Raw genomic sequence first — 25955 nt, 5'->3', positions numbered from 1 at the left:
ACGACGGCTGCTGCCGCCGCCCGCTCTCGCGTTCGCCGAACGGCAGCTGCAGCGAGGGCAGCCGGGCGGAAAAGGAGACCTCCGCAAAGGACGGCAGCCGCGGGTTTCGGTACGGCGCAAGGGAGCCGTCGAAGAAATGATCCGAGCGAGGCACCGCGAATGCCTCCCCGCCCCCTTTTCTGGCAAATCAATTACACCCTCCCAGCATTCCGCCGTTTTATTGACGGTTTTCGCTTGTTCCGCCTTTTCTTTTTTTTCTTTTTCCTTCGCCGCGACACGCACGGGTCGAAATGTTTACGGCCCAAGGTCCAAAAATGATCGAACGCAACGCCGCACGAAGTTCGGCCGTGGGGAGAGAGCGGCGCTTGATCGAGACCTCACGGTCGGTCCTCAACGAGACAGCATAGTTAACGCACGGGACACGGTCGTAAAATAAAAACGACCTCTGCTCTGGAAATAGACTGGTGGGACACCCGACAGGACCCCGTCCCCGATGTAAAGACGAGGAAGCATCGAAAATCGAATGCCCCGGCAAAGCAAACCGAAGAGGTAGGCAGGAAAGCGAACGCCGGGACCAGGGTTAACACGGAAAGTCAGAATTTCCCTACCGGTGTTGTGCCATTACCACAAGCCCGGATTCCGAATCTGCAAGATGCAGAATCTATCCTGCGAGCGCCCTAATTCTCCCTTCACAAGTCAAGATGCTGAGCCGTCAGGCAGCGGTGTCCTGCGGGAGAAGCATCGGCAGGCAACGTGTTTAGACGTGTCAGCGTGTGCCAGACAGCCCGGCGCCGCACCTCCTTTTGCATGGAGGTCTCCGCGCGCGCGAACTTTGAACCGGGTGGCCAGCGCGGTCGCTGGTTGGACCCCTCGGACGACCGTCGTGTGCTGACTTTGTATTGGGCCGTTTGAGTGACAATGGTTCCTCGGGGATTATAAAAGCAGCGACGCGCTGCCTGAAAAACAGGATCCGCCGACCCACCGGGAGACAGTGTCGCTCCCGACTGGGGTGAGATGTGTCACGCGTTTTCGCCGGACGTCGCCGTGCGAGAACAGTCGCGTTTGTGTGAGCACTCGGCCCCAGTGCCGACCCGTTCATGTCCTGTATGATAACCTGTATATAATGTATAAAGTCCCTTTTGTTATTCTCATCGACGCCTGGCTCGGAGTCTTCGCTACCAACGCTCTGTCACGAAACGGGTGACGAGCGCTACGGGACCACAAAGTCGTAATAGTGGTGCAGCGGTGCAAAGTCCGTAACACCGGACACCTGAAAATTCCGTATTACTGGCGGCATCTCCCTCACTTGCCCAAATAATTATATGATACTAAATATTTGTTGCTTTCTACCATCACTTCCATTTTCCCACGATGAGAAATGTTACGTAACCTTTACGCCTTTGTACCCAGACTTTCATTTCCGAGAAGGCACAACGGCGCTCTCAAACGCCGCGATTTGGACGGTTACATCCTAGCTTTTTCTCGCGTGGGCCATGAAAACTGATACAGGAACGTGGTATTCGCAGCCTATTAAACGCGCTCAAACGAGCGGCGGAAGTAACACGACAGTGCTTTGCGAGCCCAGAGTCAAGTGCTTCCTTATTTTGCGGTCGCCTTCCGCACCGAGATAGCGGTGCTGTAAGCAGGAGCATACGGCTAGACTCCCACAGTAAGCGGGAGCGGTGACAGGAGGCGCGCCACTACGCTGATCCTGCAATATTTGCTGCAAAAAAAGTTACTCGAGTTTTCCAGTGTTACCAGATAATCGCATAACAAACCGCCTAACGGCTGGAGGGAACAACCCAAACGTAGCCAAAGCAGCTGATATTCGATGTTGTCTCGGGAAAAAAAAATACAAATTACCGATCGAGTTCCAGTTACATGCGGAGGCCCAAAACTTGCCTCAAACTAGCAAATATTACCATTATTCCCACATAGACTTGAAAACTACCTTAATATGGTAACTCTCCCTCGAGTTGGCAGTCCTAGTGGAGATCTACACGCGCGAAAAAAAAAAAAAAAATGGGCGGGGGGGAGGGGGAGGGGGAGCACCGTTCACTCGTTTTCCTCGCGCGGTGGTCAACACAGCCTTGTACGACGAGAGCATGCTTACCTAAAGGGGCGGACGTTGAAATACGACATGTTTAAATTTTTATTCGGTTCGCCGAACGTTCCCGCTTCTAAACGATGCTGCGCCTAACTCGTCGCGGGCCGTTTTCCCTCATCCACGAATACCGCACATTCCAGCGGCGACTGGACTTCGAAGGTCGCCGACCAACTCTCCCGACTAGGCTAACAGGTGCGAGATAAAAAAGGAGAGAGAGAGAGAGAGAGAGAGAGCGCAAACTAAAATCGCACAGCAGAAACACGGCTCGTGGATCCGGCTCTAAAGCCAGGCAAAAACGTATCGCGCTCCCTTCAACTTGACTGCAGCGACCTCGGGCACGGTTGCAACTAGACAAATTAGACGCCGATGCTCGTGGGCACGCGTGTTTGACGCTCGCTGGATGCACTGGGCCTTCAACGTTTTCAACCGTCGCTTGGCGCAATTAAGGCCAAAACCGCCCGAATTGTCGCCTTTGCAGGAGTGATAAATTTTAAAAGCTTGGCCTCGTTTCTGGCCTCGTGACACTAATGATCGTCAAACGAAAGAATGACGAATGCGCGTGACGGCGTGTTTGTCACAATGGTGGGATATCTCCTAGCAAGAGCATCTGCGGTTTCTGCAAAAGGTGCCCGCTATCTAACCGCGCTCTTGCTGCCTGGTGCGTAGAGATCGCGGGGGTCGCGACCACCAAACCCCACTTCTGAGGCTACTTCCAGAAGGGAAAAGGAACGGAACACATCCAATAGGACTACACGACCACAGCGACTCCCCCCCCCCCCCCCCCCCCCCCCCCCCCGCTTATAACTCGGGTATGAACAGCTGCGCCGCAGACTTCGTTCTCTCGAGGCCTTAATTCACTAAGAGGATCGCTCTACTTGTCCTGACGAATGATCGAAAGAACTCTCGGAGTTCTTAATATATGCCGATTCAAAACAGTGGATAAAAGCAGTGCCCATTCTGGCCTGAATAAGAAAAACGAAAGCCGCGGTATGCATATATCTTTCACCACACGTTTCCACGAAAAAGCAACGAGGAGTTCACTGCGAATCATGGACGCCATATGAAGTATGGCTTATAGTGTGTGCGTGTGTGTGTTTAATATTTTAGAATTCAGCATACTTGACATTCTAGTTGTCTCCCCTTTGCAAGTTGTATTTGCGTGTACATTTTGCTTTGACGAAGTAGACGTGGAACACATCGCTTTGCTAATCACCATCCATCATTCACTTAAATAATGTTGTTGAGAAGCCAGCAACACAACGTGCTAATTGCCGACATTTAAACGTCACAATGAAGAAATATATTAGGAAGTGTGCCTCCACACCAAGGTAATGAAGCGTGCACTGCGTGCTCAAGTTGAAGTTTGTGCAAGGCTCACGCTTAAAGAAAGGGCAAGAAGAGTACACGAGACATGTGCCGACTCTCAGATGAGAAACACACGAAGAAAGAAAACTGAGAGCACATAAGCTAAAGCGTCTGCAAACTGGAAAGCGCATTATAAAACGCCATGAGCACAACTGGCACTCTACCTTACCCTGCATGTGCCGACCAAGTACTGTAATTCTGTAAGCTAAAGCTGTATTGATGGTCGACACACACGGCCTTCATTTTCGTCTGATACGGGAAGCTTCAATTCCTCTGCACGCAAAGCTGCACTTAAAAGAAAAATCAGCTGACATTCAACCCATGTCCCGCGTACTTCCCTTGTCCTTCGTCCAACTGTGAGCACTGCACAAGATTCAACAAATACCCCTACCAAGTCGCTCAGTTTTCCATCCATACATTCTCATCCTTTAACATTTCCTGAATGCTGGACTACCACGTCCTCTATACAAGTTTTCCAGAGTCATACTTTGTCTTGAACAGTCTTGATGGTTTGTATTACATACAGCTTCTATCCCTTGCAGCGCTTCATCACAGCTACAGGCTCCAAAGGCCTGATGACTGCACACACACCACGAGATAAGCACTTGGCAGAAGAACCTCCGATCCACAAACCTGACCTGCAAAGAATTGCTGCTGAACGCCTCATGCATGCACCGTGCAGAAAGGGGTCTTCATGTGACAAGCCTGAAGTGCCCTGAGCATCACTTGCTCTTGACAGGCGCAATCTACCGTCAGTACTAACTTAACATTTCTAGACAAATGTTTTCGGCTCTCTATTTCATTGTACTTGTTCAAGAGATACACGATAAACGATAGCAATTATTTGTGGCACTTTCGAGTAACTGAGGCTTCATTCATACTGTATATTAACTCGATTGACAAATATCTATTTAAAGACAATTTTCATGCCGAGACTTTCTTTGCTAAACAAATACAGTTCTTACACTGCACCATAAGTCCTTTAAGCTTCCCGATTGCTTGAAGGTGTAGTATAACTTGTGCTGGCAATGAGATATTGTGCACTAAAAAATAGTCACTGATATTTCCCCATAGTACTAAATATGCAACTTGGTAGCTCAGTTTTTATACCAACACTAAATCACGAACAATTAACATTGAAATAAACGAGTGTCTTTGCCTCTGCAAGCCGACTGGCTATTGTTTGCTTTTACAGAGATGACCATGTCCCTCCGTCCCCTTGTTCTTTCCCCGCACTAGTCACGGCCAGCGGACTGGCACTGCACGGAAACCGGACGCCGTCGTCAAGGCAACGGGGCTGCTCACCGATGGCGGGCGACATGGAGCGCGCCGACGAGCCCGGGGGCGGAGGTCCCCCTCCCCCTCCGGGTGGTGCCGCCCCCGGCGAGGGCGTCGGCCGCAGCGGCGACTGCTGGGGGGCGGGTGGCGTGCCCGCGGCGCCCCGCAAGGGACCCGGGCCCGCCGCGGGGCTGCGGGCGCCCCCGGCGTGCTCGTCCTCGGAGGCGCCACCGCTCAGCTCCTGCGGCAACGGGAAGAGACAGGGAGTGCAGGGGGTCAGTCGCAGCAAGACAAGACACACACACGCGCGGGCTAAGAGCACTTCAATTCGCTCACAGCATTTGGCTACGTTTACGCGAACACGATAGAGTCGGGTCGAGCGTAGGCTTGTAGGGCTCAGTACCAGTCGTCGGGTTTGTTTTGAATGTTTTTCTTTTTTTTTTGAGGGTAGGGCCGTATGAGGATCGAGGCGCGGTGAGTCAACTCGCTTGCCAAGGTTGACTCGCCCGAACTAGCTTGGCAAGATGCACGTTAAATAAAAAAAAGGGGGGGGGGCGGTGGAGTATGGCTGCGGGGTACGGAGGTCCGAATCGGCACGCTCGCGTAGAGCTCGTGTAAACTAAGCTAGTGACACGAGCAAGCTCTTCAATGTGGAAAAAAGGAAAACAGCCACAAGACCACGATACTGTTCCAGAACATAAGGGAGACATTTTCCACACGAAATAAGTGAAAACACACAGACACTAAAGAGTAAGCCTAAGGTCGGAACAAAAGGACACAAGGGGCAAAGTAACGTGCGCTTCGTTTAATGGCGTCGTGACACACGCCGGAAGCCGGCTCGAAGCCAGACACGCAGTAGAAATTCAACCTTGACTTTAAGTTCAACCCCGAAAGTCTAGGAAGCAGTTTATCTGCATCACGATGTCCCATCCGGCTATATTCATTCCGCCCAACCAGGACTGTGGCCGGGAATGGAATCCGCCAACATCTGGTCGGTAGAGACCAGAGCGCCCGGACTCGCTCAACTCTGAGGCCAAACTGCGTGAGTACGCGACGTTGCGGAGCTCCGACTGCCTCACACGAGCAAGTGGACTCTACACGATGCGATACGTCGCTGTTGTACGCACATGCGCAAGCACGGGCATGGGCTCGGCCCAGCTGTTTCTTGCCAGCCAGAGCTATCCCACCTAACGACTACCACAAACACGTCGCGCTCGCTAACCCGTTCGATAGGGCTCCCGACGCTGTTGGCGTCAAGCTGTCAACTGATGTGCGACACTCCTGGCCAACGGTGTACGCCGCAGCTTGCCAGAACGGAGACAACGCGCGCTGCAATCGCTACCAAACGAAACTCCAGGACGTACAAAAAAAAGAAAGAAAGAAAGAAACGGAAAAGTGGGGCGGCTTCATCAACGTTAAAGCGCACCCGTCGATTTTATTTACACAGTGCAGGAGGAGGCGATCAAACATTGTCCTCCAGAACTTTTTTTTTCCTTTTTACTTCCTCTCATTGTCATATCCGGTTTTGCCACCCGTCCATCCGAAACCTATTCCTTCCGCAAACACGCAGCACTGATTCTGTTCTGTTTTTTTTTTCGCTTTACTGGGGGGGCAACATCGGAGCCACGCGCGCATACGCGAACGCGCACCATTTCACGCCTGGACGCGTTTTTCCCATCGCTCAAACACCTGTCCGGCGGCCAGCGAACCGTTCCGATCAAAACATACGGCGACGCGCGCCCGCACTTAGAGAAAAGAAAAAGAAAAGAAAAAAAAGGAACATAAACACGGACGACGGGGAAAGCCCCATAACACCGCATTCACAATCAGGAAACGACTTCCCAATTACAATCAGGAAACGACTTCCCAATTACGTCATCGGGAGCTGCGGCCGCGCTGCTGTCGGGGTGAATTCTTCAAACGCCCGGGCACGCACGCACGCACGCACGCACGCCCTCTCACCGCGGTACAGACGCACAGACGCCGTCGTCTCGCGGTGGCCAAAAGAAGAAAAGATAACAGCAGCTGCGCGTATCTGCTCGCTCGCCGGTGGAGCTCCCTCGCGAGAACAAGCAACGCAAAAAGGAAGGAAAAGCACTGCCGCAGCGAGCCAAGCAAAAAAAAAAGAAATAAAATAGGAGCGGCACAAATGCAAGAAAGACATCCAGCACACGACATGCACAGACGATGCACTACAAGAACGGAGAGAGAAGAGAGGGAACGGACAGAAAGAAAAGAGAAAGAAAGAAGGAGGGCATCACTACAGCAACAAAGAACTGGGTCTTCCGTGCTAAGGGGGAGGAAACGGACGCCGCCACGCGTGGCAGCGTGCAGATTTATTTGGCCGTTTTATTTTTCTTTCTTTCTTGGTTCCTTCCGCAAAAGCGGCGGGCGCCCTTCCGAGTTCGACGTTACTACGTAACCAAGCCGAAAGGAAACCCTTTCCTACCGAATCCGAAGTGCACAACAAACCAAGGAACCCAAACGCACGCATGCACGCACGCGCACACACAAACAAAAAAGCCTCTCGCTGGACCGTCAGCGCCCCCACCCAACCTTTTGTTGTTCCTGTTCGCGTCTGCAACTCTCGTATCTTGGCGCTGCGCTCGTAAATGATCCGTCCATTCGCTATTTTCAGCGGCCCGGCCGGTGGTGCGGCTCCAGCGTCGCCTTTTCGAACAGCGCTCTTCTTCGCAACCGATAGCGGCAGTGTTGTCAATTCGCGTTTTCTTCTCTCTCCTTTTTTTTTTTAAAACCGTTCCTTAGGCTGCGCGCATTTCCTTCCCTTTTGTTGACAGGCGCTGTTCTTTTGCACGACCACTTCTTTCGGGCAACACGACTGTAGCACAGCACAGCACTCGCGGTCGGCCTTCGGTTCGGACGACCTTGCGGACCGGTGTGAAATATCACCCGAATGAAAACGAACCGCGCAGACAGCGAGGCGGCAGAAAGACAACAAACCAAAGAGCGGTGGGTGGGGGGGGGGGGGGGGGGGGGGGGGGCTCCTGCAAATAGATGGCAACGCGATATCTCGCCGGTAACGGCCGGCACGCGAACGGCTCGCGGTCCGCTTCTCCGCAAACAGAGCTAATGATCCGCTCCCCCCCCCCCCTCCCCCCACCTCGGCAACGGCAATTTGCGTCCGCGCCGATAGAGAGGCACCGTCCGCGCTCCTGTTTTGCACGATCGCTCATTACGAAACCACCGGCGCAGAATCGAAATGTTCTCCCGCAACGTGATGACAGCCCCCCCCCCCCTTTTTTTTTAGCCAGTCAGTGAAGCACAGATACACACAGTAGCGACGGGCTGTTACAAACGCCGCTTTCGTTAGAAAACAGTTACGTGCAAGTCAAAAGGGGGTTTCTGCCTATGAACAGCCTTGAAACTGAAAGGTGAGAGCGTTGCCTAGAGCTTACCGTAGCTTTGAATGCAGACGGGGCTCCATTTCGAAGGATTCTCTCCCTTCGCTTCAATACATTCTTTTTATCCATCCCGCGTGACAGCCGATTCAAGCGATGGTGGGCGAGCGGCTGTGCACGAACCGGACATTTCTATTATTTCGCCGTTGCCTATTATTGAAAGACCCTCCTCTACAAAATACGGCACCGCGATTTGATCAGTCGCCTCGGCCCGCCGGCAGAGCAAGCCCACGATACCAGACACATTCGCGGCATACGCTGTTTCACGCCGCGAGAAACCAGACGGCAGTACACAAGAACTCGCGACCACGGGAACCGCCGCTTACTACACCACCCTGAACACGCCGCTCCCCCCAACGCTACTAGGCTACGTTCCTAGTCTAGTAACGTCGGCTCCCCCCTCGTTACAGTGAGCTGTACGGGCCTAACCATGTCCCCACAGTAAACGACACGGCGTTCTCGCGCTTAAACCACAAACGTGTCTTTATGTTCCCAGTCGGGGATGTGGGGAGACAGTAGGGAGGAAAGACGAACGACACACTGCGTGAACGGGCCTCGCAGGAGAAAAGGTCGCCGCCGCCGTCCACGCGGAGGGCAACGTGACACCTTCTTCGGCCACCTTTTCCTCGCAACAAAACCAGTCAGGGACGCAGCCAGGTTATCGCGAAACGGCGCCTGCACTGGCACCAGCGTCGAACAGGACAGCCGAAACCCAAGAGCCGCGAACCAAACAAGGGACATCAGTCGCGTGCGTCTACTTCTTGTACCGCTCTTTGCGATGTTCCCGTTCTATGTGCCCCGTACCAACTGGCCCAACAGCGAACTCTCTTGCAGGGCGCTGGCAAGAGTTACTCTCCCTCTTCCAGCTTCCTTTCCGGCAACCGCCGTTCCACGAACTGCAAACGCGGGCACGCTCTTGCATAATGGACAGTGCCAGTTGGCATTTGGGCGACACAGGGGAGCGGCGAGGGGCTCCGACAGCCGACTGCTGCATGCATCTTCCCCTCCGCTTACGTAAGAGATGGGCGCAGTACTGGTTAACGCTGGATAAAAGGACACATGCAAGCGTGACGAGACCCTCAGTGATGGCACTAGGCAGGGAAGGAGGGGGACAGGTCGACTGACAATCGATATTACTTCTAAAGGGAAGCCGGGGAGAAAAAAAAAAGACCGCAAGCGAGCGAAACATTTGTCGCCCACCAAAATTACATTTTTCTTGTGTTGTGTGCGAGCGCGTCTACGCAAGGTTCTGAAGCACACATCTTGAAACTGTACGCGAGAATCAGCAAATCATGGCGGTAGACGGGAGGCATCCAACATTTTGAGGGTGTACTACCCAGAAGGTTCGACAGCATCTGTTCCGTCGGCGATGACTTGGATGTTCCGTCACGTCCGAATCGTCGCGTCAGATCACGCCCGTGCACAGCGGCATTTTTTTCAGCTTGGCCCGGAAACAGCCTTATTTAAACCAAATACTAGAATATTGTAAACTCGGTGCCTTAAAGGGAAGCTGAAAGGTTTTCCAGAAAAAATGAGTGAACATCTGTACATAATGGTTTTCAACCCTCCGAATTCGAATATCGTATCCAAATTGAGCGAAAGAAAGCGCAAATATATTTTATTTTGACGAAAAGTGCAGCAGCGGACACGCCCAGCTCGTGCGTCTCGTTTCCGCCTGTGACGTCAACTCTGCGTCGTGACGTCAACTCTGCCGCTGCCGACCGCTGCCGCTACACATGAAGCGCGGTGCCAGGTAGTTTGGTGCTGTTTTCTGAGACGGTAATGGAAAATTTAGAGAGACTGCGTCTTTCTGAGGAGTTCGGCGTTACTCCCTACATGTACGAGCCGATTGCGAAGAGCCGGCCTCTCGAAGAAGCAAACGATGCTGGTGCGAGCAGTGCTTTAGACGCGAACGAAAGCAAAGCCTTGTGATCTCCTCGTGTTGGAAATGCTCTTTAGTGAGTGTGTTTTTTCCAAAGCGATCTAGTGATCTCGGCGATCTTTCGGTGATCTAGTGAGCTAGTTTCCGGTCAAACAACTGTAGTGTTGTGTTCCTGCATGCCTCCTCGTGGAACGTAAGCGGGGATGCGATCGTCGGCATTTGTGCGCTGTCCAAAGCTGTCGGCAATCTACAAAGACGGTTTAAACGCGCGAAAAGCTTCCCGGTTCATGCGGTACGTGTAGCGACCTTCATCTGTTGACTACCACTCACGTTGACTACCACTCACGTTGATTACCACTCACGTTGACTACCACGCACGTTGACTACCACGCACGTTGACTACCACTCTACATACACGCAGACGCACCAACAAAGGAATGCAGGGTCGATCGAAGCAGATACACGATGGCACGCACGCAGAAACAAGCGCGGTCAGGCACGGTCGCGGACGCTGCGAAGGAACGAAGCAGAGTTGACGTCACAACACCGCGGTTTCCGGTCTCCGCTCCGCTCGCTCACTCAAAGGGGGGCGGAGCTACAGCGCAATTTCATCCGACGATTACGTCGCTCCTAATTGAAAAAAAAAAAACCCAAATTTTACCGACATGGTTTATAAGGTTCCCGCATCCGTATATGAGCGTCTTATTGAATTCGACAGACTCTTCAGCTTCCCTTTAACAGCTATTTAAACAGGAAAATTAAACAACGGAAATAAGCGAGAAATGGAACGAACGCTCTCTCTACCCAGACCAAACGCAATATTAGCTGAAACGTTAAAGGCCAACCGGAACAACATTTCCCTTTGGCTAAATTTGTTTTATATGAGTCGTATACACCACGAAAGCAATCCCGGCAAAGCGGCGCGGCTGGTGATTAGCATAGTTTTCTTGTTAGCAGCCTCTAAACAGCCCCTAGGCAGACGACGCGTACACTCGCGGACAGAATATTATGGACCGTCAAATCTAAGAAAAAGCTGAATATCTCCGCAACCTCACAACGCAATTTAGTATTTGCATTTTGGACCTCGACTAGAATATGCTAACAACGTTGTCGTGGGCAGTTTTACTGGTTACTGCTACAGGCTGCTCGGGAATTGAACGTTTTCGGAGATCCCGTGGTCCATTTTATTCTGTCCGCGACTGTACACCTGATAGTTGTCGGTATGACGCAAGTTCCAGCATGCCGCCACCGCAGTTCTCTCTCTCTCTCTCTCTCTCTCCCGGCGCGCCATGGGCAGTGTTAAGAATGGCGAGCCGCTAAGCAAGATTGCCACCTTGCCACCCGATTACGACAAGGGGTGCAAGACGCGCACCTCTCCCTCTCCGTCGCTGCAGCTGGGAGGCGTTCAAAGAAGCGGCCTTTGCGTTGGAATCCGCCGCCTTCCTCCAGCCCCTTCGACATTGTGACGGAACTAGTTCGGTGCGTGAACAATGATTCCGGAGTTCCCCAACGCGGAGCTGATTTGACACGCATGGTCAAGCTGCCGCGGGAACGACGTATTTTTGTGCTTCTCACGGTTCGGAGTGGCACGGAACAACGAGCGACTCTCGAGCGGCAACGATAGTTCCCGGAACGGCACCCGCCAACGCCGTCGCCGGGCATCAGAGCGCGGTTGCCTTTGTGTACGTAAACTGTTCTGCAGAGCAGCGGCGCGTTGGTGATGAGTAAACGAACAGTCGCCGCGTCGTAGGACCGGCGGATCGAGTGTATAAAAACTGTGGTTGTACGAATGCTGAGGACACTTCTCTTGAGCAGTCATGTTAGACTGAGTCACTTCTCTCATGCAGTCATGTTGGACTGATACTCTTTTTCTCAAGCAGTCATGTTAGACTGATTTAATTTCTGTAAATAAACCCCTTTTCCTCGTTCTCGATGAGAAACAGTTCTTCACTTCATCAACGATCTCAGCGTAAATAAGTTGGACGACGGCATGGGCCAGCTACCTCCGAATTCATGCCGTACTCCAATCTTGGCAAAGGACCACGAGCGATGGGATTGAGCCCCCAATCCTGACAGCAGCCGCATGCGCCAGCTTATTTCCGAAGGCATGGCGAGGTAGTGCGTGCTCTAGGTCATGCGTCACACTACGAAGTTATTTCTTCCTCTTATGGCGAGCTTAACAGCGGCATTTCTTTCAGTTCGGGTATCAGAAAACGGCTATTTTTGCGAGCTTTCTGCGATGCTTCCGCCCGTACTTCAAACGTCGAATTTATGCAAGGAAGCTCCTCTATGACTACACTACCTTGAACTAGGCGTATTACGCGGTCCGAAATTTATTTGGCATCTGAGAGAAACACCGCGAAGCACCACGTGAGATTCGTAATGTAAGCACCGCCAATAGTTGAAGCTTTTGTTTCTTTTAGCATGGGTCCGTTTCAATGTCCCACTGAATCTCATGATGCGAATATATATGACGTATAGCAACGCACGACACCTTCACTCAGCAACGAAAGCATAGCAGCTGCCCCGCGTCTCAAGCTACGTGCCGTAGCTGACCACGGCGGCGCAATCGTCACGCAGCCTCGGCGGAGGAAGACGTATCGGGCGCACAACAAACAGGAGCCACCCCGGACAAAATCGAGTCGACGTACCAAATTCCAACCAAGTGGCGCTTCTCACGCTCACCACAGAACCTCACGCAAGCGAGTGCTCTCACATTTCGCGATGTCTGTATAAAAAGGTCGCACTGCTCCCATTCAAATTATGCTTGCCGCAAAGCGGCAAGCAACCGCGGAAGGGAGGGAGGGTTGTCCAAACACACGCCAATGCGAGCAAACGCATCAAAACACATGCCTCGGCCGCGAAGGAGGCACGCAGTAAACAGACCCGAAGTGCAGGACGACAAGTGCCACCGAGGAGGGAAGAAGACACTGTGCGTACTGTACTTTGCAGAAGAAGAAGAAGGAGGAGGCCCACGACGGCGCGCGCGCGCGCAGCCATTAAACACGCGCGTCCAATTAGCGGAAGCGACGAGCCCCTTCTCCGCCGCCAATTAGGGAAGCAGCTCAATGCGCCCCATTAATTAGCCCGCGCGACCGCGCTTTTGCCGCGCGCCGATACATTCCGGGGAAAAAAAAAAAAAGAACGCGGGAGGGCGATATACGCGCGTTTGCTCTAATCCCACTCTCCTTTACGAAGCTCTCGCTTTTATCGGCCGGGTACTACGACGAAAAGCGGCATGTCACCGCAGTTATAGATAGCCCCGTCAACTTGTCACTGCGACTAAGGATCCGCCAATACATTGGTTCCTTCCCACCTTCGACCACCTGGACAGACCCCTTTCTCGCGTTAAATCATCGTGGCCAGAGGCGGCCACGATGCAAACAACGGATCTCAACGTGAACGCATGCGCTTGGAGGCAAAATGATGCCGGACATCGCCGTAAGATTTTTTTTCACCCCTTTTTGTTTTCAAACATCGACTTCCACCGAAGTATTCGACAGACGTATCGAGCACGCACGACTCCATCGCGCCGCTGCTTCCTGGATGGAAAGAAGACGCTCACGGCCAAGAAATGGCTACACGGTGAACTCGCCCATTATCCACGGTGAATGCAGGTACAGTCGACGGACAGCCGAAGCTCTCCTTCGCTCAACTCGCTAGCAGTGCTGGCACAGTTCGCTTCACCGATCCCGCTACGCTCCCATTTAAAAGTCGCCGCGGTGCGTTTCCGCTTTTTCGTCCTCGAACTGCCAGCGCGGAAACGAGAGAAACGACTCGTCCACGCCGCCGTCGCGTTTCTCTGGTTCGCCTGCTTGTATTCTCGTACAACCACCCACGCACCGCAATGCTGGAGCCAGGAGCACGTGCGTGCAACCGAGTAAAGCTCCCATTAAAGAACAAATGAAAGAAAGCCCGCCGCTCTTCTTTCGCATCATAACAGGCCTTACGGGGCAAAGCCGTTAGCGACCAGAGCTGAAAGCTCGTTCGTATAGTCGCTGCGCTGTCACCAATGGTTGAATGAGTAAAGTCAAGGCGCAAAAGACCAGGACTGAAGAAGGACACAAACGACAGGACCGGCGCCGCTGCTTCCTGGACAGGACAAGCGCCGGTCCTGTGGTTTGTGTTGTTGTTGCCTTTACTCCTTCAAGCATGAACCAACTAGCCCAAGCAAGAGTTTGACTTCACCAACGGTTACTGGGAAGCCCAGACGTACACGTCAGTGCCACCTTCGCTGACCGCGCTCCGATGGCGAAGGCTCGACTTTACCGACGAAGGCGACCGGACGCTCGCCCCCCCCCCCCCCCCCTTCCAAAAAAAAGCACGGATGGCACAGGCTGAATGAAAGGGAAGTCTCACAGGCGCCGCCGCGTCTCAAGGCGGCCCGCGAGAGAAGCCACTACGGAGCAGCGTGCGCTGGAACTCCCACAGAGAAGAGGCTCGAAAGACTCCATTGAGCACCCCACGAACAAGCACGGCGTGCGGGCTTCGCGCGGAGGGACGACACCGGAGGCGCACGCGACATCAAACCAGTCGGACGGACGAAAGGAAACCGCGCGCAGCAGCCTTCACTGCCGCCGCTAGCTGCAGACAAAACCAAAACGAGGAGAACGCTGTTCACGGCTAGTCCGTCACGCGACGTCGAAACGTGTCAAACGGCGTGCCACTTTCCTGCGGAAATCACCGCTTCAAGCGAAGGGTTGTAGCTTAAGAGGCCCACACAACAATTGCTGCGCTACTTATTCCTCTATAAACAATGCTCGCGTGTCCGTAATTGGCCACCTCTCTAAACATTAAGAAAATTAAGCAAATTACACGAGCAGATTTCAAACGCGCTACATTAATTTGCGCGGCGTCGGCGAACACGTACACAAGTCGCGGTGACGTTCAGTTGCCATGACGCCCTTGCACGAGGTAGGGGGTTCTTCTATTGCCGACCGCGGCGACCGTAATCTATTCCGACGGAGCCGAAATAGCCGCCGATGTGCGACCATAGGCGATGCCTTCATTCAATATCAGTAACCAATCTCAAGATGACCGCTGAGATAGCGCTCCAACTCTAGTGCCGAGGTGAGGTAAGGCGTAGCACGAAAGTATGCAACACCTTTCACTTTCCGAAGCGAAGGGGGCGAACGGGTTGGAAACGGCTGCCTTTCGGCCCGATGTGTCCCAGATGCTGCCATAGCAGGCGATGACGTCAGTTCCGCTGGATCCGGAAGTCTGCCGCAAACGGCAACGCCTCCGCGTAGCTTCCGGACCAGCTCGCAGTGGCGTCAGTGACGTCACATGACGCCCAGTTAACTGTTTGTCGGCAAAGATTCGAAAGAGAAAGTGCCAAAGTTTCGGTAACGTTATGCTGCGCCCGCAGCGGCGAAAATACGAAACAGTAGTATGAAATCCGCGACGTCGCGCTGACGCAGTTAGCCTATTATAATCAACCTATTAACGCGAAACTATGAAAAGTATAGCTTTGAAAGAATACTTCGTAAGTCCAGATTAATTTAGTATGTCTTTAGTGTCCCTTCGCCATACAAGTAACGACACGGTAAAAGAAAATTGCACGTAGAAATGCAAGAGGCACCGAGAGCAAGGCAGCGAGATGGCGTGAAAAGAGAAAAGCAGCACGGTTTAACGCACAAAACCAATCTGGAACACTCCCATTTCAAATGCAAATGGAAGGGAGAAACAGGTCCTAATCCGGAAACGACCCCGTGGAGATGCTGGCCATCTGCACGACTTCCCTATGTGACCGCACTGAGATGTACGCTTGTGCGGGCACGAACTTAAGACGACGCTATAAAGCTGGCGAGGGAAAGCACGACCAACTCAACGATTAGCAGAACCACAACGGCGGTCGGTTTCTCGGATCTTCTCGAGCAAAAGCAGGTACTTAACGATCAACCGCAGCCTCACACCTTCGCCCAAAGAGAAACTAGAGAATGCCAAAGCAGATCCACATACACAGGTACACTACTCTTTCAAAAATCTCTCGCTCCGTTAAGTTAGCGGCTACAGTGAACGCACTGAATTGCGCGCCCACACCACCACCGCTGACTAAGACCAAGTGACCCCACTGACTCCTCATAATATCACACATTTGGTTCCTTCTGGGGCAAAATATGTCTACGACGAAAGTTTCCTCTTTTTTTTTTAAACTCATTATGTTATCGAATGCTCCCCTTCTCCTATTTGCTTGTTCATTTAAAAACAGCCAGTAAGGCTTCGACATGATGTGAAAATCTATGACGTGGTGTCGCTGCCCATCCTTCGTTTCTTTCTTTCTCTCTTTTAGGAATTCCCTTTCCGGCGCACCGAGCTATGCTCCCACTAGGACTGAGCAGCGTGTAATTTAAAACATTGCTTAAAGGGCAACTCCAGCGTTTTTTTTTTTTTAACCATATTAAGATAGTTTCATTTTCAAATGGCATTGATAGTCCTGTCGGCGGTACGGTGGTAATCAATTTTTTAGAAATTCATCAACAATTTTAAATAACCAATAAACGCGGTACCGAAACGGATAGCTGCTTCACATGACGTCACGATGAGTCGATGACGTCAGATTTTACACAACCCTAACGTAAACACGCAGAACGCGTGCTAAACACGCAGTGCACGTGGCGCTGACGCCAAAGACGCGAAGAGATGTCTCCTGACGACACAGGGAGCTTTTACAGATCTTCCCAACTAGACAACGGCGATTTCAGCGACACTGGCGGCGTAGTCTCTGACGTCATACACACAGGGTGGCCAGTAAAAAGTCGTGAGTCGGGAACGCAACCAATCTTTAAAATTCATACTTGCAGCCATATTGTTTGGCACATATAATCAGAGTGCAAAAGAGAACGTATATTCAAAATTTATGAAGATTAGTGGACAACGAAAAATCACCGGAGTTGGCCTTTAGGTGTTCCTTTTTAACGACCCTTTCTCACTGTACTAAGCTGTGGTTTCCAAGGTCATCGTGAGAGAAGCCGCTCACGATTTAGATCTACAACGTTACATGCGTACATGTTTACGGTACAGCATTAAAGCCGTATCTTTGCCGAGAACATCGGTTCCGATGTACACATGTCGAAACAGTGTTCAACCTGAGTTTGCCGGAAACGCTGCAGTCTGGGGCGAAGTTCAGTAAATAAATAAACATTACAAAAATAGAGAGTCGAGGGAGGAGGGGGGGGGGTACGAAGATTACGTAACTGCGAAAAATCTCAACACAGCAAGCAAAGACCAGCAAAGGCGATGCACCATGATCGCCTGCTCGATACCATTAGTTACGGACGTCATCGTCGTGCTCAGTGTCACACACAATTCAGCTACCGCTGCTAACTCCGGTTACTAACCACGTGCATCGATAATGCACGCGTAATCTCGAGCCAAAAGTACCAAAATATTGTGCGCGCGATCACCAGTAATTTTGCTATCGAGCCGATTACGCACCACAACTCTAATGAAAGAAAACGAAAGAAAAAAACGAAAAAAAACGCGGTAAAAAAACGCACTTCGCCACCACCAGGGTACCGGCAGTGACGAGAGTTCCAGTGAGCCAGAGTCTGTTCAGCGCGCATTGCACCGGACTTCGAATGCAGCTAAAATAATCTAGCGACTATATAGACAGCAGATCTATTATTATTATTATTATTATTATTATTATTATTATTATTATTTGTGCCATCATTTTTATTAAGCAATTCTGCATACACCTATTTGGAGATCTAAAGCGATTAAAATGTATGCGTTATAGGCTGCTCTGAAACACGCTGCACGTTCGGAGTAGCACTTCTGCAAAAACCCTCGTAGCTCAACAATCTCACGTAAGCTGTACTTATGCTCATTTGTGAAATTTGTCGCTTTCAGGTTCTCTAAGGCGCGGAGTTAGGGATATGTATTTTTTTTTTAATGCTCATATTCGGCGTGCAGCAACTGCCATGTCGCGGCATAGAAGACAACCGAGCTAGCAGGAGCGAGCGCGTAGATGTCGCGAATATCGTGCCCCCACCCCCACCCAAAACAGAAAAAAAAAACCTAATTGAAAACGAAACCGAAAATGGCGTAGGGAAAAGACGCTGTAGAAAATGAACAGATTTTGCAGCAAGTCATGCTTGTCAGCATTACTTCTAGGCTTAAGAGTTCGATTATCTTTATTTAACGCAAATAATTATAAGTTGAAAATCTCATATGAGTACTCCTTTAAGACGGAACTTAACGGAAGGTACAATATCAGCGGTATCAAGTTCGCAACCACGGCCAGTCAACCGGCTCTGAGAGTTCCGAGAGGATTATTTGTGTGCAGCATCATCCGAGAGAAAACGCAGTACTCAAGTGCGTGTGTGTGTGTGTGTGAGAGAGAGAGAGAGAGAGAGAGAGAGAGAGAGAGAGAGAGAGAGTACGACATTTAGCATTTCTATTTGCGTTTTCCTGCTCAGAGCTCTAGCTGCGAAGTTGAAACGTAACCTGTTATGGACGTCCTTTTTTTCTTTTTTATCCACTGCAACAGTGCTTTCAATATCAAGACTTATGTTTCACTCTGTTATCTGCACTGACCTTTTTATATTCTCAGCAATTTTTGCAGATGCTTCACCTTTCTCGGCCAACTGTCATTTCTTTGAGCAACTCCCTAGACACTTCGAATGAAATATACTTGAAAGAGTGGGCGGATATTTTAGCGATGCTTCGAGACGCCTTGACTCGGTCAGTTGGAGTTTCCTCGTCCTAACTGCAGCGACTGTGCGTCAAAGCACGTGCTTCTCTACTTCGTTATTAGGGAGTTTTGGAAATCGCGCACCCAAAACACCGCGTCCTGCGTGCGCTCGCTCCTCTGCTCCGCTTTTGCGTTTTGTAAACACTTTTTCATTGTTTTTTTAAACCCTGCGGTTTGTGTCCCGAAAGTTTGCGTGTCCTCAAAATTTTAGAACTCCATTTTTTAAGGCCAGGCTGCGCGGCGCGCTAGAGATACGCTGGCACTGGCTCCATACATGGGGATTATGACCAACTTTTTTTCTGTTTTATAAGATTATTTGTACATGATACATCGGCTGTGTAGCTAATCCACCCGTTTTAAAAGGTTGATCCCGACATCAGCAGCCACGACCACTGCACACTTCATGCACAGTAGCCACGTGAATTCTCATGTCCTGCCCATATGCTGCGGCAAACGTAAGGCAAACGGGAGAAGAAAACTCAAGGCGCGTCCAAAATATGCCAACGCCTTCAAAGTGCGCTTCTTGTACGCACACACAGCATTTACGTAGGATAAGTTCTGCGCGAGTACCTCGGAAGGACATCTGTGAAGAAAAAGGCAGCACATCCCAATGGCCGATCCTACAAACATTATTAACTCGTATAAACTAGCCTTGTTTCCGATCGACGAAAAACATTATGGTCACCTTACAATATTAACGAGCATACGAACAACCATGTAGTTCAGCAGCACGATACACGGGCAAAGTAGCGGGCTAAAAATGATTTCGCAAAGGAGTAAACAGCAAGCCGGGATGCCATGCACAGAACGAGGTATCGACCACGCTTTTTTTTTTCTTCTTTCTCGCTCTCCCTCGACTAGCTGGAACACGGGGAAACAAAGCGGCCTCGGAAGCCGACTCACCAGTTGGCCTCTGCGAACGAGCCCATCTCCGAAGGGTCGGCTGCGTGCGAACGGCGACGAAGGAGGAACGCCGATTCCGGGCAGCGCAGAGAACGGAAGGACGCGGCGGTACTCCAGGCAGGACATCAAACGGCCGGAAGGAAACGCGCGAAACTAGGAAAACGAGTCCGCAGTTCGGCGGCGCCCGTGGATACGAGGAAAAAAAAAGGCGCAGGAGGCTGCCCGCTCCTCGCGGGACAAACAACGCGTACGTGGGGCCGTCCTCGAGCAACGGGCGAGCCGACAAGGCGCGCAGCAGAGCCGCCGCTCCGACGAGGCCGCAGCGCTGCGCCGGAAGGGCGCCGCCATCACGACCGTAGGGGGGAGAGCAGCCAGGCAGCGGCGCTCGCGTCGCGGCATTTTCCGGCCTACCCTCGCCCGCACCCCGAAAGATCCCTCGCCCTTCGCCGCCTCCAGATGGCGCTGGGCAAGCAGCCGATTCAGCGACCTGCGACTACGCCCGCTTCTCTACGCAACCGAGCGAAACTGCCCGACCCGGCAAAAAGGAATCGCTAAGGCGGAGGGAGAAAAAGAAGGGAGGGGGAGGGTGTAGCACGAAAAAAAATAAAAATAAACAGGAAACGAATTACCAACAGCAAGTATGTGTGAAAAGGGAAGAGAACGGGAGACCGTCCCTTCGCTTTACGTGGAACATTCGCGCGTGGATCACATTGGCATCAATGCGAGAATGGAGCGGGTCGCTCGACCATCGGTTTGACGCAGACAGGGCGATCCATACCGGCAGCGCGGGGTAGAAAAAGGAAAGTTAGGTCAGAGGTCTCGGAACCACCGCCGTCCATTCGCGACAACTTCAAGCCTTACAACTACGTATTCGCTATCCGTGCACGTCTGCAGAGTCGGGCAGGCGGTACGAAGGAGACGGGAAGAAAGCACGTCGTCGACAAGGAAAAAAAAAAAGGAGACTAGACAAAAGGAACGGCGCGGCAGCGAGCGAAGGGGAGCAGCAGCACACGTACGTTGGGGCGACGGCGCCACGCGGGGCTGCCGCCGAAGTCCAGTTCGACCCGACGTCGCGCCGTCTCGTACATGACGCGTGGTCGGCGGCCGTGGGCGCCGTTTCACGGCGGTCTCCTTCCCGGGCAGCGAGCACGTTCGGCGGCCATGTTGGGGCACCGAGTTCCTCGGTTCGGCGTTCGCCGGCGGCTGCTGGCAGCGCCGGCGACGAGGCCAAGCAGGCAGGCTCGGTCGGTCGGCGGCGGCGGCAGGCTCCCTCGCGCTCTTCCGTCGCTAACGCGCTCTCGCTCGCCGGCGGCTGCTGGCTTGCTCGGGCGAAATGTGTGCGCGTTGCCGGGGCCGCCGCCGGCGCGCCAGGCAGCTCCCCTCGTTGCTGCGGCGGCGGTCGCTGCTGCTGCGCAGCGCGCTTCTCTCCCGTTCGTTCGTTCGCCGAAGCCGGGCGGGCTTTTTTTCCCCGTCGAGTAGAGGGAACACGCGCACGCTCGCGGTTCCCGGCGCAGCCGGCGTCGAGCGAACGCAGACCTCGTGCTCGCACACCAGCCGTCCCTTTTCTGCCATCCCCCCCCTCCCTCCAACTACATTGCTGAAGAACGAAAAACGGAAGAGCACGCATGCGCGATGTATGTTAAAAGTGCCGCAAAATATTAAGGATGGAAACTTTGCGACTCCTTAGCGAACTTGTGGAAAAGCTGAATACGGAACAAGAAAACTCGAAGCACCCGACAAAACATCGTCCATGCATACACGACCGCAAAACAAGCGCGGCACTCGATAAACACGCCGTCAGAGAGACTCATCTAAACGCCGTCGAAGAGCTCACTCGAAGCACGTGCGCGCCAGGGGAAGGGCGTTCGTTCACCTCCCTTCAAGGGGACGCCCGTCAAATGCCGTCGCCGTCTAGCACAACAGTGGCAAGAGAAAAAAAAGAAAGAAAGAAAGCGAAGGGGAGTCCGCACACGGTGAGGGGGGGGGGGGGTCATAAAGAGACAATGAGCGCGAAAGTTGATCGTCTGCCAGCACGCAGCGTCACGCACGGCACTGAAGAGACGCACGCGCCGACGCGCGCCGCACCGTACTACTAACTAATCACACAAAAAAGCCTGACTGAACCACCGACGCGCTGAATGGAAAGGAAGGAGCGAGAAAGTGCGGGAGGAGGCTCCCCCCCCCCCCCTAAGCCTCTCGTGTGGCCACGGGTCCTCCTCTATCGCGTAGCGTATATATATATCACGACGAGATCAGTAGAGCGAAAGCAAACACACACCGGCGAAACGAGAGCATTAAAAGGCGGCGAGACACGGAAGGAATAGAAAAGACGACCGAAAGGAGGAGGCCGGTCGCTCCAATTACAAAAGAAGGCGGCAGCCGGCGCAAGACCACGTTTACTCACCTACCGGGCAGAATCGCGACGACAACGACCGGTACAAGATGGGGAACGCACACACATACACCCGCAGAGAAAGAAAAAAAAAAGCGGCGATCCGAAAGTGAAAGCGAAACATGGCGCCATGAAAAATGATCGTGCCGCGCGATCTACCGAAGTGCTCCCTCCCAAATGAAAACAAGGCCGCGAAACCACTAGTGGAAGAAAACAAGAAAGAAAATCAAAACAATAGCGTTGGGCGCGACCGTTCTTCGAAAGAAGCGAGATAGAAAGAAAGACAAAGAAAAAAAGAGAGCCTAGAAGAAACGGCGGCGGCGACGACGGACGTGAATACAAAAGTTGGAACAACAAGGTCGCGATTAAATGAAAAGCACCAGCGAAATCGATAACAACAAAGAGAAAAACTAAAGTACCCGTGGCGTACCACGCAAAGCCTAAGAGAAATCCAGAAGGCAATAAAACGTGCCGTCTGCTGCCGAACCAGCAGCGCCGGGGAACACGAGAGCGAAACGGCAAGTACGCGGAGAACGTGAAGATAAAAAGAAAAGCGGAAACGAAGGACTTGGGAAGATTTAAAAGAGACGAGCGGTTTCGCATAGGGCCAGGGAAACGAACCAAACATACGCGCACATGAAAAGAACTACACCGACGCTTCAAAATGGTGCGCAAAGAAAAAAACCAAGCGACGCAGGTGGACAGAGACAGCGCAGACTGCGACGAAAGTGTATCGACGAGACGCGTAACGCAGCCACATCAAACAACACGTTGAAAACCGGTAGCGCGGGAAGTAAACAATCTATCCCAAAAAGAAGAAAAGGCGTTGGCGATTCCTCCAGTGTGTGCCTTCCTATCCGCAAGACGCCGCAAAGGCGATGCAGGTCCGAAGCGGGCGTTCTCCTCCGTCGTAGTAAGCGGGAGTACAAAGCGGCCGACGCGTAGACGTCATCCATTCACTCATTTCCAGGAAGGCTTCGCGCGAGGCACGGAGAGGGGTGGCACGGCGGCGAGACGATCGCTTATTTGGGGCCGCACAAACTAACGCACACCGCTGGCGCCGCGGCGCGAGAGCTCGATCGTTATCGCCGGTCTGGCCCGTTATACATACGCGCGCCTTCTGCGACGTTCATTATTTCCTCCGTAGAAAGGCACGGACGCCACACCACTTTTCCTTCCGGGAGCTCTCAAAAGGAATGCCCAGGCTCCTCCTCCTCCCAAGCCTCCCTCCCTGCCCCCCTTTTATTACACCGTTCGTCGACGAAGCTCGTTCATTTCGCACATTGAGCAAGAGCAGGAAGAGCACGCAACGACAAAACAGGCATAGGTAGATATTGCAAGCGCTACGGTCGCCGCTGAAAGCGTTGCGAAAGGATTCCGATTATTCATCGCACGGCAAGTTGAGTTCCAGCGCCACGCGGTAAGTCTTTTGAAACAAATGCGAATAAATTTAGGTGGCACGCTGCACCATATCGTTGAAGAGGTGGCAAACCTCGCTTACGTCTTATTTCAGACGAAACCAGTCATCGTACTCTGGAACTGTCGAAGCTGACTAAACAGAAAGCGATGCTATGTAAACCCTAGAGTATTTCGAAATACGGTATGCGCGAAGTAAACAGAGGCGGAATTGCTTCGCAGCCAGCTGATATGCCTGCTAACCGAAAAGTGCAGTCGACACTTCCCCACGCGATCAAGCAGGTTCGCACAAGGTAATTTCACTTCGTGAAATCCGTGCTCTCAAAACTTCTGCAGTCAGCTACGCAACGAACGTCAACAATATAACGGAGCCTCGCTCGAAATTGCGTAAAACAAATGGAAGCGGACCGCAAGCGCTGCGTCATGCAGCGAAAGCCGTGATGCAAAGAGAAGTCTGACGCGCCTACTGCACTGAACAGTACTGCGAGCACACGTACGACCGCCTCAACGCAAATTCAGAGAAACTGCGGAGTTTGGCATCCCAAAACTGCGCACTTACGTGCAGGAGGGAAGCCATAGCGGACGGCTCCGGGTTAACTCTGGTCACGCGAAGTAACAACGTGCACCCAAAGCACGGTACGCGAGCGTTCTTGCGTATATGGGCCTCGTAGGAATGCGGCCGCCACGGTCGGGAATCGAACCAGTGACCTCGTGTCCAGCAGCAGAACTCCACGGCCACCGAGGCGAGTGCGCGTGCAGATTCACGCAACTGCTCGATAATGGCGCACTGACTGAATGACACCCTCGGCCTCGCGGTGCCATGCACGCATAGTAGGATACAATTAAAAAAAAAAAAAAGCAGTCGGCAGCCAGGGCATATGGACCGTGTGGGATTGTGTTAATCCGCCAGCCAATCACAGAAGCGCACAAAATCGTCGTCAGGCGACCTTTTCAATATGGAGTCGTACTTGATACAGTCGGAACGTCTGCTGTTGATCGTTCTCATTGGCGGAAGCAATCAGGTGTGCAAAAGATATGGACGAAGTGTATGGAGTCTGGGAATTTCACTCTTCTAAAGTCCGCGGTACAGTTCATTTCACTGTTGAGTCCGTTTTACTCGTGAAACTTCATGCCAACTAAAGTGAAACTTGACAATAAGTTGCAGCGGAGCAAGCGTTTCATTTCAGTTCAATAAAGAATTAGACTTTCACCGCGCCACTATAATAGACGAGTAAAAACGTATAAAATTACGCGCTTGCCTTATTTTTGCGGTTACCTCATTTTTTACGTAGCAGGGAAAGTTTGGAGTACGAACAATTTGGAGCCTCGCGGAGGAGCTGTGGCTCGCGGTTATGAGAGCGTAGGCGGGGCATCACTGCAGACTTGAGTTGTATCCGACTACAGAACAGTTACGAGCTCCGCAGCCGTTCACCACCCCGACTTCTCGGCACAAGTTAATTACCTTACGAACGCAAACGGCACGCGAGCTTTTCCACCGGAAGTCCGTGCAGCGTTTCGCTGGCAGCGGTGGCGTGACTAATGCCACACCCAATATACTCGCCGTTTGCGCAGCCCCTCATCACCCCCGCCGCAACTGGTGCCGATTTCCACGAAGCGCACCAGACATGCAAGTCACGTGCGTCGTATCTCAGAAGTGTGAACATGAACGGGAATTCGATTTTCCTTCGCTGCAGAACATTAAACAGCGAAGCAGAGAACGAGTACGCCATTAAATACAGAAAGTTGCATCACCAAGTGGCACTCGACGGGTCCCCAAGTTTCACCACAGCTCTACAATTACACAAATAGAGTGCTGTCTGAAATCAGAAACGCGAAGGCGAAACTAGACAGCGTCTTAGCTCCAGCATGCACAAGAGCTAGCCGCCGTTTTCTCGCATACGGCTCGTCATTTCACGGCGTCTTGTCATCCTGAAAGTCAGCTCACAGCGCTGACAGATCACGTGCGGCGGTGGGCTTCAACGAACCCCCCCCCCCCCTTACCGCAAACGTCAGGCGGTGGCCATAGCATCCATATAAATAATTGGAACGCACAAAACTCGCGCGAGAGCACATGCGTCCAATTGAATCTGACGCACGCTCCAATCGTATCAAAGAGCTACTTGGCTGGTGGCACGAGAGAAGTATGCGTGCGAATATGGCACAATGGTTGAGGCGCATCGGGCTGTTTGTAACGGGAGGCAGAGGTTCAATCCCACCGTCGGACATGTGTATGTATATCTTCAAATCTAGCGGCAGCCAGCAGCCACGGCCAGCGAGTGAACTAGTCCGGGAGGGCTGGCCAAGAAAGCTTCGCTTTAAAAGCTACAGCGACTACGCCGTTTCCAGTCGTGCTTGATTACATCACCTCCTTGATTACGTCAACGGAGCGCAATCCCGGCAGTGCGTATCCACAAAGCCACTCGACAACCCCGACGGCGAAGCCAGTTCTGCCCCTCCCCACCCCCCCAACCTCTACCGCCCCCGGCGCTTTGCGG

General features: G+C 52.4%; 1 protein-coding gene across 2 annotated transcripts in view; it reads right to left on the bottom strand.

Moving 5' to 3' along the window:
• Positions 1–25955, bottom strand: part of LOC135918624 (trithorax group protein osa-like) — a 178261-nt gene that overhangs the window by 41198 nt on the left and 111108 nt on the right. For both annotated transcript variants that reach the window (XM_065452244.2, XM_065452245.2), the window contains exon 4: positions 4778–4991. In XM_065452244.2, the coding sequence (XP_065308316.2) occupies positions 4778–4991 (214 nt within the window). The remainder of the gene's footprint in view (positions 1–4777; positions 4992–25955) is intronic.

The sequence above is a fragment of the Dermacentor albipictus genome, chromosome 5, assembly GCF_038994185.2.
Source record: "Dermacentor albipictus isolate Rhodes 1998 colony chromosome 5, USDA_Dalb.pri_finalv2, whole genome shotgun sequence".
Taxonomy (NCBI): Eukaryota; Metazoa; Arthropoda; class Arachnida; order Ixodida; family Ixodidae; genus Dermacentor; species Dermacentor albipictus.
Note: the sequence above shows the minus strand (reverse complement) of the source record. Positions and strands in the feature narration are given on the sequence as shown.